Source organism: Macadamia integrifolia, chromosome 10 (assembly GCF_013358625.1).
Source record: "Macadamia integrifolia cultivar HAES 741 chromosome 10, SCU_Mint_v3, whole genome shotgun sequence".
Lineage (NCBI taxonomy): Eukaryota > Viridiplantae > Streptophyta > Magnoliopsida > Proteales > Proteaceae > Macadamia > Macadamia integrifolia.
This window is the reverse complement of record NC_056566.1, coordinates 33,761,558-33,773,451: the sequence shown is the minus strand read 5'-3', so window position 1 is coordinate 33,773,451 and position 11,894 is coordinate 33,761,558. Positions and strand designations below refer to the sequence as shown.

Here is an 11,894-nt window from a genome sequence, read left to right as displayed (position 1 = left end):
AAAAAAAATTCTCTCTGACACCAACAACCCTCCAAAGGCTCATCCAAGGGGTGAGAGGGCTTGGACATACGGACTGGTATTGTGATACATGTCCAGCCCTTGAATGCTAGTTGGAGGGTTGTTGGAGACGAGCCGGATCCACCCTGCACTGGTTTGAATCTTCCGACCTCTCATCCAATGATGTAATGTTAAAAAACGGTCCGAATGATTGGACCGTCTGCTGAAAATCTGGCCTGGCCAGACCCGGGTTTCGTCTTGGGAACGCGCCGGACGACTGTGCAACTGTACACAATATTTGATAATCATTGATCTAATCCGATCAAATATCGAATAGACGCTCAGAATTCAGATGGGTATTTGCCGATTTGGGATAAAATTCTGAAACCAATTTTAATTATCAACTCTGTTAATGAAGAATTCCAGAAAGAAAACTCAAAGTAGACGAATAACGGAAGAAGACAGAGGAGGTAATGTCGTTTATTATTTTCGCTGCTGATGTTCCTCTGTGGTAGAAATTATGCTGAGTAGCATATTTTAGGGTTCTTGATTTCGTTGGGAACTCGTTGACATTTCTTTGTTTCCTTTTGTATTTTGCTGTCAGATTGCCATTAGAGGAAGTGAAGTTTCGTGAGAAACAAAGAAAGGTAAAATCAGGGATTCCTGCAATTCCAAACCCCCATGAGTGTGCAAACACCGTAAAAGTATAATGTTTGGGATTTCCTACGGAGAGCTCTTTCTCATAGTTGGAGCGGCCGCTGCACTAATTGGTGGGTCTCTCTTCCTCTCTCAATTTGTTCAATCTTTCTTCAGTTTAATCAGCTGTTACTCTCAGATCCAATTTAGAGCATTTCATTTCATTTCTTTTGTTTCTATTGATTTTCCGGAACTTTGGTCCAGTTCTGTTTCTGGGTTTCTTTTTCTTCATGTTCATTTCCCTAATGAACTGGATTTTATTTTCGTGTTGATTTTAGGTCCCAAGGATCTCCCAATCATCGCCAGAACAGCAGGAAGGTTAGCTGGCAGAGCAATCGGATACGTTCAACTCGCTCGTGGGCAGCTTGAAAATGTTCTGCATGAGTCTCAAGCTAGCCAGGTATTGCTTCTGCTTTTGCATTAGCAAGTACAATAATTTTGGCCTATGCAGGCTGAAACTGTCACTGATTCAATGCAATTGGATCCTTAATTAACGGAATCGACATTAATAAAGGAAAATTCTGCAAACCTAAGATTATAATGTTGGGTATTCTCATTGCCCACCTGATAGGAAATTTATTGTTTACTACAAATTTTATGTCGTATCCGCCAGCCTCTAGGGGCTGGGCTCTGTTTGAGAAAAGTAAAAGCCATTACATGGTATCACATGCTCTGGGCACAAATGCCAACCCCTTATTCAGATAGCATCATTTGGTAGTTTAGCCACAGCGCAGCCCTGGGGCCCTTCCCCTCAATGAACAACCATGCACTAGTGGCATCTTCTACAATGCTGGGTTCTTCCGTCCCACATTGTTTTGCCCTGATGTCTTTTTACATGAAAAAATTTTGACTATGTTTTAAAGGAGCATCATTTTATCTGAAAGTATATTTATACGTGTTATTATTTACCTAGGTGCACAAAGAACTCAAAGAGACGATGCAACAACTAGAAGCAATTCGTTATGAAATCCGAAGCATATCTATCATGAATCCGGGTCCAGTGACTCGTAGGCTAATGGAAAATCCAGAGGTTACATCACCTGGCAGTGGTATTACCAGTCTATTGATGTCTGCGTTCCTAGTAATTCAATAATTTTCTTTTTCACTGCTGCACTATTTTGTTTCACTGAAGTGCATTCTGCAAAGAACTTTGGTGTTCAAGTGTCTAAGTTTACTATACATTCACTTGTTACCAGAAAACGGTGTGTCTGAGAAGCTTGATGGAGAGACTATGTCAACAAATACCATCTCAAAGGTTATGGTATGAAAACTAATTATTACATGTGGCATTTCTTTTGTAAAAGCCTTCTGTGTTGTTTTATTGTATGCATCGTTTCGCAGGATTATGGTTCAAAAACCTCAGTTTCTGCTGATCTTCACAGCCAAGCAACTATTTGTGATAGATTGGCTGCATCCCCAGCTTTAAGAACTGGCTCTTTTAACAGTGGTGGAGATGCTGAAAAGCTTGATGATGAAGTTAGTAATTTTAACATTCTTCCTGTCTCTGCTGAAAGCGCTGGGTTACTACCAAGCCGGAAGGGTAATGACCTGTGTTATACCTTTTACCTACGTAATTTTTTCAAACATCATAATTGGTTGCATTGATTAATCCTGGTTTTTGGCAACACCAGTATCAGTGGACAATAACAAGTAGGATTTGGTTAATGTTTAGTATGGTATCCAATTTTCATGTCACCTCCATTTGATCCTACAATCATTGTATTTAAATCTTGGTTGTTCAATTAAATTTTGGGAGAAGATCATTCTACCCCTAACTAAAATCACAAAGTTTATTGGAACTATCTGAGGTCTTCTTTTCCTTCCAAAAAATGAGAACCTATCTTTGGCTTTCTTAATCTTCTAATACAATGACTTGAATAAACTGCAAATAACAAATTCCTTTTTAATGCCACACGTATGCATTTTGTTTATAGTTTAGTAGAGTCTAATTTGTTTTTTCTTGGGCTTTTGGAATCATTGTTTCAAGACCTGGCTCAACTTCAGTAGAACTGGTTGAGCCACTGTACTCATAATTGGTGGATCAAACCTGGCACCCGCTGTTATTAGAAATTATTGAATAATCACCACACCAGTCTGGCCTGGCAGGTTAAAATTTGGCCGAAACCGATTGAACTGTTTCAGCCTGGCAGTAGCCATTAGCCCTCCTCGTAGTGTGTACATTTGTGCACCAATTTTTTGGTCCATGTGCTTGCATCTAGGTTTGGACCTCCAACCTTCAAGTAATGCTTGATGGTAGCACTAAGGAGATTGGCTGGTTGTAGCCAGGTCTTCAGATTGAATTACATCTTCATCTGGGAGTGGGTTGGGAGTATTTTCCAATTTAATAAAGTCTTAATTATATTTGCAATTCTTCTACTGTTTGTCCAAACATATATTCATAATTTTATTTTCTGATATACAAGTGGCATGTTCAGTTGTATTATAAGCTTAGGGCTGCTATAGCATCAAGAGTCTATATGAATGTAATTCTTATTTTTCATTTGAAATCTTTCTGTGAAGGATACGATAACTTTATGGTGTTCAACTATTTTGCTCATTAAAAATCCTTGCGGGGGGCTGTTGTGATTATGGAGATAATAGAAAATCCTGCAAACTAGTTGAATTTCTAAGAGTATTGTTTACCTTGGTGCAACGGTGTGGTTGCTCTATTGCAACCTAGACAGCCTCTCTGCGTAGCGGGAGTAAGGCCACGTACATTCTGACCCTCCTTCAGACCCCACTGTGGTGGCAGCCTCGTGCATTGGGTACGCCTTTTTTTTTTTTATTATTATTGTTTACTTTGACAAGGTAAACAATAAGGCTATGTTGTTGTTATTGTTGTTTTACTTTAATAAGAGATTTACTGCCATAGCGATCAAAAAGTTATGAAGACTCGTTGATTTTGCTCAAGAATCTGCAATGAAGTTTATAAAACCCTACTAACTTTGATTTTATATTCTCTGTATAAAAATGTCTGCTGAAGGATATAATTAAAAAACTTTCTGTTGTTCAATATATCATGCTTCAATAGACCACTTAACTCATTAAAGCCTATACATGAGTTGTTTGATTATACTGAAGTTGTTCATATAGATTTATATCTTACCAATCAAAAGGTTACAAAGTCTTTGTTGGTTTCACTGAATATCATCTGCAGACTTTTATACTTTTCGCTACAAGGTAGCTCCCATTAGTGATTCACCTTCCTTTGTGATTCTTGAAGGTTGCCTTCACAATGGACTGAGATTTACATGAGAGCCAACGCCTATGACCATTTCTGGTGTTCTGTGTTTTTTGTTGCATGCATATTGCTTGGTTCTGATGGTGGAAAATGAATTCTCTTTTGTGTTTCCTCTTGTGCATATTTACTTACTTGCTATAAATGTCCCAACAGATGATGTAAAAGGATCAGATATTGTTTTGGAAGCAATAATAGAAGCAGAGGTGGCTCACAATGCTAAGAACTTTTTTTCACAACCTCAAAATCAGATACCAAGTGAATGAAAGGTGACATTGTTCGTCTACCATCCTCATGACATGCTTTATTTAAGAGTTTCAAATTTAAATACTGATTTATTTATCTATATATATATTTTTTTTAATGAAGCAATATATTTGGTCAGTTTCTAAAAGGAAGAGCAGAAATATTTGATGATATTTCTGGGACTCCGCTCTTACAAGCATGGCTTTTAAAACCAGACTTTAGAGGCGATAGAACCAGAAAAATGGAACCACCTCCTTTTTCAGTGCAGTCAAAAGGGTGAAAACTGCTAAAATCAGCCAAAACTGAGAAAACTGCTAAAACAAAAGGGAGTGGCCTCTCTTTTGAACTGAGGTCCAGTTCTAGGTTATGAAGACCAAGTGGTGGAGTTTGTCTAAATTTAAGATCATGTAGAATCTTCGTTATAAATTTATTGCTATGCTAAACAGCAAGAATAAAGCCCCAAAAGCTACTTAGATTGGTAGATAAATTTTATTTTTCTAATCTAAGAAGGTGGATTATTCCTCTCCCAGAGAATAAATAACTTGAGAAAAACGCTTGATGGTTTTTGATTTTCTATTTATGACCAGAAATATTGAAAATTTTCTGGACCAAAATGCTCAATACCATAACAAACCAAAGACAATTTGGCCTTGCTGCATCCCCTTGTAGAGTATCAGTTTCCGATCTTGTTCATATGAAAGAACAATCATAAAGTGCAGGCACTTTCTACTTGCAACGGACTGTTCTTGCTCAATCTGGGTGGACTTGGTTGTAATTAAAATTTCAGGGGTGTTGTACATTTAGCTTCATGTATGCATATTCATTTCTGTTTTTTAGTGCGTCCATGCACTATGGTAGGTTTAACATCTTTTAGTCAAAATATGTATTCTCATTTACAAGATCATAACGTAGTCAAATAGTAGTCACAATGCCATTACTATTATTAGCTTTCTTATCTTCATCATCCTATTGATTGGATGTTTACAGGATGAAGAACAACCTCTTCAAGAATATTGTTACACATTATTTTTCGTTGGAGAGGCTGGCCATTTCCTTATTCGTCCATGCTGATATGCCTGTGATTCTGATTTGAGCTGTTCATTAGAAGTGTTAGCAGAAGTGTTGTTGGGAACATTTCTGTCAAGGAGTTCACAGCCAAATTCGTCACTAGGATGTTACACAATCTGCTGTTTTTATTGGATTGAAAACCATCCTAAGATTATCATTTGAATAGATTAACTTTTTTACCATCACACTGGCTTGGTCATTTCTTTTTCTGGTGTTGAATTGTTGATAGCTACTGCCCCAATTTGGAAATTCTGGATCATTTCCAAATCTATTCTCTGTACCAATCATTCAGACAAATGTAAATTTTGTGGATAGCTAAGATATTGCAAAGGTACCCGTTCATCACTCCAGTGAGCTTCAGCGATGCAGTAGATTGAATTGGGTATCTGAAGACTAGGATTGTACGCATAGCTTGGGAAAGGGAGCAGATTATGCAAACAGATGGTCAGAACCAAACACTTCCAGATTTCATTCGTGGCTCCTGGTTATGAAATTTTAATTTCCCTCAAGTGAATTGTGAACCTCAAATTTTAATTTTAATGGATTTAGCCAAGTGGGAAAATAGAGCTTTGAAAATTCAAAAACTATGAAAGTACAAAGTAGTGGTTGGAGTACGGAGGCTTCATAGGCATAAGGCATGCATCCTAATGCATGTCAATACACTGGAGAATATTTGATTGAATTAGGTTAAAAATTTTGATACATGCCTATGCCTAACCCAAACCATGTATTCTCTATCCAAGTCCTGATTCTTCAAGCCTTGTCGAGGGGAGTTTGGCTTCCCTCTTTATTTTTGTCATTGGACCTCTCCAATTCTTGGAGAGAAGCCTTGCCCTAGATTTACATGTGGTGGACTTAAATTAATCAATTACGATGCTGCGGATTTGGTTAACATGTCCATTAAATTTAAATCTTAATCAGTTGTACCAGAGTTATCCTCTCCAAAATGGAACTCTGGTTAGGTCTATTTGTTTGTATGGAAAATATGGGTGGTTCTTTATTTAGTAGCGGATATCAAAAATTTGGATCATTGCCACAGAAGTATTAATGCTCCTATTGAGGGAGAAACGAAATGAAATTCATTTAAGCAGTTAACCCTCCCACCCCCACCAAAAAAAAAACCCAACCGGCCAACCCCCTTAACTATTAAAATATGTAATTTTTTTTTTTTCTGTGGATGAAGGGAAAACTCAAATACTTAATCCATTTATCAAGCCCAAGGAGTAGTGGAGACTATGTTCGGTCAGATGAAAAGAAGGTTTATGTTAGGGTCCCTATCGTTGATATGGGGGTTGATTCCATATTGATTTCTAAAGGGAATTGATGTGGGTTGATATAGTCTTGGATCCTTTCACCTTAAAAGTTAGTTTATGGGCTTGAGTTTTTTTAGGATCGTATAAATTTAATTACCATTACAAAAATGCCTTTATAATTAAAAGAAGAAATAGAAGTTGTGACCAAAGTGGTGATTCAAGAAATTGTAACCTTCTTTTAATTTTTTATTGTCTTAATATTCTAAAAAATTTAATGCAATATTTAATGCTGAGGTAAGAGAGGGTTTTTAAGAAGTTAAAGGTGTAATGCGATATGTTTAACTTAATTTTATGTAAAATGATAGGATTTATATTCATGGAAGAAAAAAAAAATTTGTAATACTAAAAGGGCAAAAAGAAAGGTTACAAACATATTGTAACCAACCTCGGTTATAACTTACGATAAGACTTTCCCTTAAATAGAAAAATATTAAATATAAGATGGGCGAGGGTTCTTTGCCTAGCAATGTGGCCCCAGCACCAGCGTGGGGGGCCAATCATGGTGCATACAGGAGCATTAGTAGGGGTGGATTTTCTCACATTTACAAGGGTGGGATAGTCATTTCGCCACCCATTGTGTCTGGCCACTCTGCCAGTTAGGGTTCTTTTTCACATAATCCTTATCCTTGCTTTAATGCATTATTCATGTTACATCAAAAAACTGATTGTGATTAATACCTTTCGTCCTGCATAAGTTGATCTGGCGGTCAAGAGAGGCATGGAGTTGATTTCAGTGGGGACTCTCAGATGCTCAAGTTATAGTCTTCCTTACAGTAGTAGTATAAAAGGGGTGAAGAGAGCAATAATGATAGAAATAGTGAAGAGACCATACCTTGGGATACTCCCTCTATTTTATAGTGCAAGGTAGGGTAGAGTTCTACTCGAAGACGGTTACTTACTCCCCAAGGCAGTGAGTAGATTGGTTTAGAGTACGTCCCATAGTGGGTTTCAGAATACCTTAATTTTCATATTTGAAAAGCTTGAGTTCGAGTATAAGTCTCCCAAGAGGGGAAAGGGGAATGTCTGGGTAACTTTGCGATCTCAGGGGATTTCTTTCCTTGTGGGTTCCATCAGTTTCCATTGAGATGACCGCCAATGGTTGTCTTCCAACCACGTGTTAGTCATCCATTGACGAGTTATTTTTAGGCATATCAATTTTCATAATCCTTATCCATTTTGTCTAGGTGCCACTCTACTAGTTACATTTCTTTTTCTCATAAAAAGTTAGAAGTTGTTAAAAAATTTAATGCAAAATGTAACAGAATTTTTATGTATGACATGATTTACACTCATTAATAAAAAAATATGTTATAATACAAGGGCAAAAAAGTAAAGCCAATCTTATTGTAACCAATCTCAATTACATCTTACAAGTTACAACAAGATTTTCCCTTAAATAAAAAACTATTAAATATAAATGGGAAAGGATCCTCCCTAGCAATGTGGCCTTACACCTACATGTGTGTGTATATGGCACACAAGAGAATGAGCAAGGGTGGGATTTTTCATATTAACGAGAGCGGTGCCGTCATTTTGCTTCCCATTATGTCTGGGCGCCACACCACCACACTACTCTGCAATATTCTTTTTCTCATAATCCTTATCCTCACCCTTCTCCCCTCCTCCCAACCTCTCACCTAGAAAAGGGGGAAAATTTTTCACTAGCAGCATCAAGGTTCTATTTCTAGAACCAACAGAATTGGGAATGAAATCAGTTTCCATCTATTCCGATCTGAATCGGCCCAGAGTCAGCTAGACTCAGTCAATCTCGATCACAACTCGTTTTAAAAGAATAGGTATCGATGGAAAATTCCGATTTGCCTCGCCCTATTTTCGTCACCTTAACTAGCATGTGTGTTGGATTTGGTGTTGTTGGGCCGGCGGTTCCAGTTTGGCCCTTGTTTTGATTCTTTTGAACGATACGTATCTCACTGGACCCAACATTCGATCCCATCTGTACATCTCAGGTAGGCCAGTACTTCCTTTCCACCTTCAGATGCCATCTCTACATCGCAAGTGGATAAACATGAATAAAGGCATAAAGACCATTGAGGACAATGAACTCATCCACATCTTATAATTACCAATGAGAGGGGCATTGCTTGGTAAAATAGAAGGTAATGGCAAGATTCGTAATTTCTTTAAAATATTCATTAAAATAATCTCAATTTCTTAACTCTTCAAAAAATATATCCGCTTTTCGATCCTCACTCTCTCTCTCTCTCTCTCATAAAAAGCGCGAGAAACGATGTCAGAACAAAGCGAGCGAAGGAGAGACTTTCGAAGACGACCGTGCAATAGCGAGCATACGCTTTTGTTCTCTCTCTCTCTACCTCTTCTCTCTCTTCTCTCTCTCTAGTCGCTACAGTGTTACTACACTGCTACTCTCTCTCTCTCTTCCGCAGACTGTCTTTGAATTCTCTCTTTTGAGTAGTTAATTATACTAAAAAGAAAGTGATCCCTCGAAGCAATCAAAGCTCTCCGGTTTATCGGGCGATGGATCTGTAACCCCGTTCCGCCGACAACCTCGCTTTTGGGTTTCTCAAACCCTTCCTCCACTGTCCACACACAGTCACGCACACTCTCTCTCTCTCTCTGAACTTGTAGACGGTAGATGCTCTTTATAAACCCTAGCACAAGAAACCAATCTTTCATCTTCTGCTACACTAGATTATTGTCGTAGAACGTCTCCGGCATGGCCAACAATACGCCGGAAGGTTTAGGCGACGATTTCTTCGATCAAATCTTGGCGATGCCACCAAGTTACCCGGGTAACGAGTCCCCTTTGGCGGGAAATGAAGGGAATTTGACGGGAACCGCAGGTGGGGCATCGTCGATGGTTCTGCAGCTGAGCTCCGGCGAAGGTTCCACTCATGTGCGTAGTGCTGGTGGCGGTGGCTATCAGGGAGCAACGACAGTGTTTCCCTTGGGATTGAGCTTGGAACAGGGGAAAACTGGCTTTGTGAAACCGGAGGAAGCTTCTGGGAGCGGTAAACGGTTCCTAGAAGGCGTTGATGGAAAGCTTCCTTCTGGAAAGAACGTAAGTCCTCTCTTATCCTTGTAGTTTCAGGAAATTCTCATGCATGTTAGGTTGGTTGAATACATTTGCGGTTTCCGGCATGGTTGTCGGAAAACTGTGTTAAGAAGTGGAAGAATTTCAGAACCCATGGAAGTTTTTTCTTCAAGTTGATTGTTTATTCACGCGGAATTCCCGGAGAACAGCTACTGTGGAAGGATGAAGGGGCACGTTTGTGAATTTAGTGCAAGTGAGGGGGTATTTTGTAGTTATTATCTTAGTTTGCTTGTTTTTTTGCAGGACAGAGACTCAGTGCAGTTGATGTTCCCGGGGTTTGGACATGTACAGAGTCAGACGCACTCGGTCCGGCCTGCTGCACCTCAGGTCCATCAGCATCAGGTGCTTCATTCATAATAAATCCTAAATTTCAAATATTTTATTTTTTAAATAAGTTTCTTCTTCTTGTTTAATTGCTTCTTAATTTGGTAAATGTCATTTATTAACCCTAATCATGTTTCCTTTCTTTGTCTATAACTTTCCGGAATCTGCCTATGTTAACCTCCCGCCCGGTGACCCTCTCCGGTGGCCCCGCAGAGACCTTTGAAACGTGTCGAGGGACAAATTAAAATTTACCCAATAACCCAATAGTTCCTTTTGACTTTGTGCGCCTACTTCAGTGTTACTTTAGCATGAGATTTAACTAACCTAACGGTTTAGAATGAATGGTAGGTGAACTCATCTGCTCTTGAACGATTAGATGAAACAGGGAAGAGTTGTTTAATTCAATTATGGTTGCAGTTTATAAGTTGGTTCTTGGCACTGGTCTAGTGTGAAAAGGGTTGTTCTGATGTGGGAACATAATTATATCCTGTGATCCACAGGAGTGATCCACGGGAGTAAACACATTGTGTACCAGTGTTTTGATGGTGACTCGCCCAAACTTGCAGAAATCGGGAACTTGTCACTTTCAGTTCTCCTTCATGACTTTCTTTCCGTTCTCCTTCATGACTTTCCACCTCCCTCTTTTGCCCTCCCTCATTTGCATGCAAATTAAAGGATTGAGTTTTGCCGTGTCGTAATTCAGGATGATGAAACTGCCTTAATTCCCCTTTTTTTTCTTGTTTAATTTCATGCAGCCCTTCCATGGTCAACCTACACAGCCTGCAGTTCCTGCTGCACCTCATCCACCAGCCATCCGTCCAAGAGTGCGGGCCAGACGAGGGCAAGCTACTGATCCCCACAGTATTGCCGAGCGCGTAAGCTTCTATGCATGATAAATTAATCTTGTGCTTAATTTTTTGAAGTGTGAGTTTACAAATTTGAAGTACAAAAGGTTTGGTTAGGATCCACTGTGGAGGACAGCCATGAACAATGATCTGTTATTAGCACATTCAACCATTTGATGTTCCTCCCATTTTATTATTATAATTTGATGAAGCAACTAGCTTTCGATGGTAGATCTTTTTTTAATGCCAGTAATCTAGCTAGATGAGATGGCTTACGACATAAGCCTTCATTTTGTGATAGATAGGCTGGACTTGGGCCTGGTGCCTCATGGTTGCAGATCTGGAAGATTTAGCTTACTAGCTGTAAATAGGGGGACGGAAAACTTTTTATGTTTGGGTGGATAATTTCTTATTGAAGAACTTCTGTCAAGGGTAGCTTTATATCAAAAAGTTTACGAGTTTCAGCATGACCAGGATTATAAAAATAAAACTGTATTTAAAAAAATGGGATTTTTCAGTTAATTACTCCATAAACTAGGTCTTTCATTTCATTTCTTTTTTGGGATTTATTTCCTTTTTCATTATTGTTTTGATTGTTAAAGCATGACATCTTCATTTTCTCCTTTTTATGCAGTTACGCAGGGAGAGAATAGCAGAAAGAATGAAGGCTTTGCAGGAACTTGTACCTAACTCCAATAAGGTCATTATCCCCCCACACACACCACCCCCAGCCCCCCCCCCAAAAAAAAAAAGATCTATTTTGTTGCTTCCCTTATCAAAAGTTTGGTTTTTTCTTCTTCTTACCATTCGTTAATTGTTTTAAGCTTTTCTGTTCATTATTTATTTGTTTGAAGAAGATTAGGAAAGCTCTTGCTTAAGAGGAAGTATCAAGTTATTTTCTATTCCGCACCCAATTGTTTTGGTTACCCATATATAAACTAAGTAAGATGATTTGACACACCTGCTTTCCTTCAAAATAGAGAACAGAGTTTGTGTTTTCTTATATATGTATATTTTACATTGTCCAATTGCAGAAGCAGAAAGCAAAACGTTTTTGGTCATGTATATAATCCTGGAGAAAAAAAAAAAAAAAA

The 11,894-nt window shown here is 38.6% G+C and overlaps 2 protein-coding genes across 4 annotated transcripts; both read left to right on the top strand.

Moving 5' to 3' along the window:
* The first annotated feature begins 307 nt into the window (after positions 1-307).
* Positions 308-5,590, top strand: LOC122090657 (sec-independent protein translocase protein TatB). Of its 3 annotated transcripts, none has more exons than XM_042660301.1 (8): positions 308-467; positions 602-767; positions 972-1,093; positions 1,607-1,742; positions 1,890-1,954; positions 2,035-2,233; positions 4,088-4,200; positions 5,165-5,590. In XM_042660301.1, the coding sequence occupies exons 2-7, from the start codon at positions 707-709 to the stop codon at positions 4,195-4,197; spliced, it is 693 nt and encodes a 230-aa protein (XP_042516235.1). In that variant the 5' UTR covers positions 308-467; positions 602-706; the 3' UTR covers positions 4,198-4,200; positions 5,165-5,590. The 3 variants fall into 3 exon arrangements, with proteins under 3 accessions (XP_042516235.1, XP_042516236.1, XP_042516237.1); XM_042660302.1 differs by having other exon boundaries at positions 5,150-5,590; XM_042660303.1 differs by lacking the exon at positions 5,165-5,590 and adding an exon at positions 4,301-4,715.
* Positions 5,591-8,776: 3,186 nt separating this feature from the next.
* Positions 8,777-11,500, top strand: LOC122091151 (transcription factor UNE12; the record flags this gene model as incomplete). The annotated part of the gene is given in 4 exon segments (XM_042660991.1): positions 8,777-9,598; positions 9,875-9,973; positions 10,711-10,830; positions 11,435-11,500. Coding segments are annotated over 4 exon segments (630 nt in total), but the record flags the coding sequence as incomplete, so codon positions are not given.
* Positions 11,501-11,894: the final 394 nt, after the last annotated feature.

What these genes read in the sequence shown, in the direction of transcription:
- LOC122090657 (XM_042660301.1), top strand. Translation starts at nt 707, where the DNA reads ATGTTTGGGATTTCCTACGGAGAGCTCTTTCTCATAGTTGGAGCGGCC. An exon ending in AGCGGCCGCTGCACTAATTG is followed by an intron (nt 768 to 971) that starts GTGGGTCTCTCT and finishes TGTTGATTTTAG; the next exon opens with GTCCCAAGGATCTCCCAATC. An exon ending in ATACCATCTCAAAGGTTATG is followed by an intron (nt 1,955 to 2,034) that starts GTATGAAAACTA and finishes ATCGTTTCGCAG; the next exon opens with GATTATGGTTCAAAAACCTC.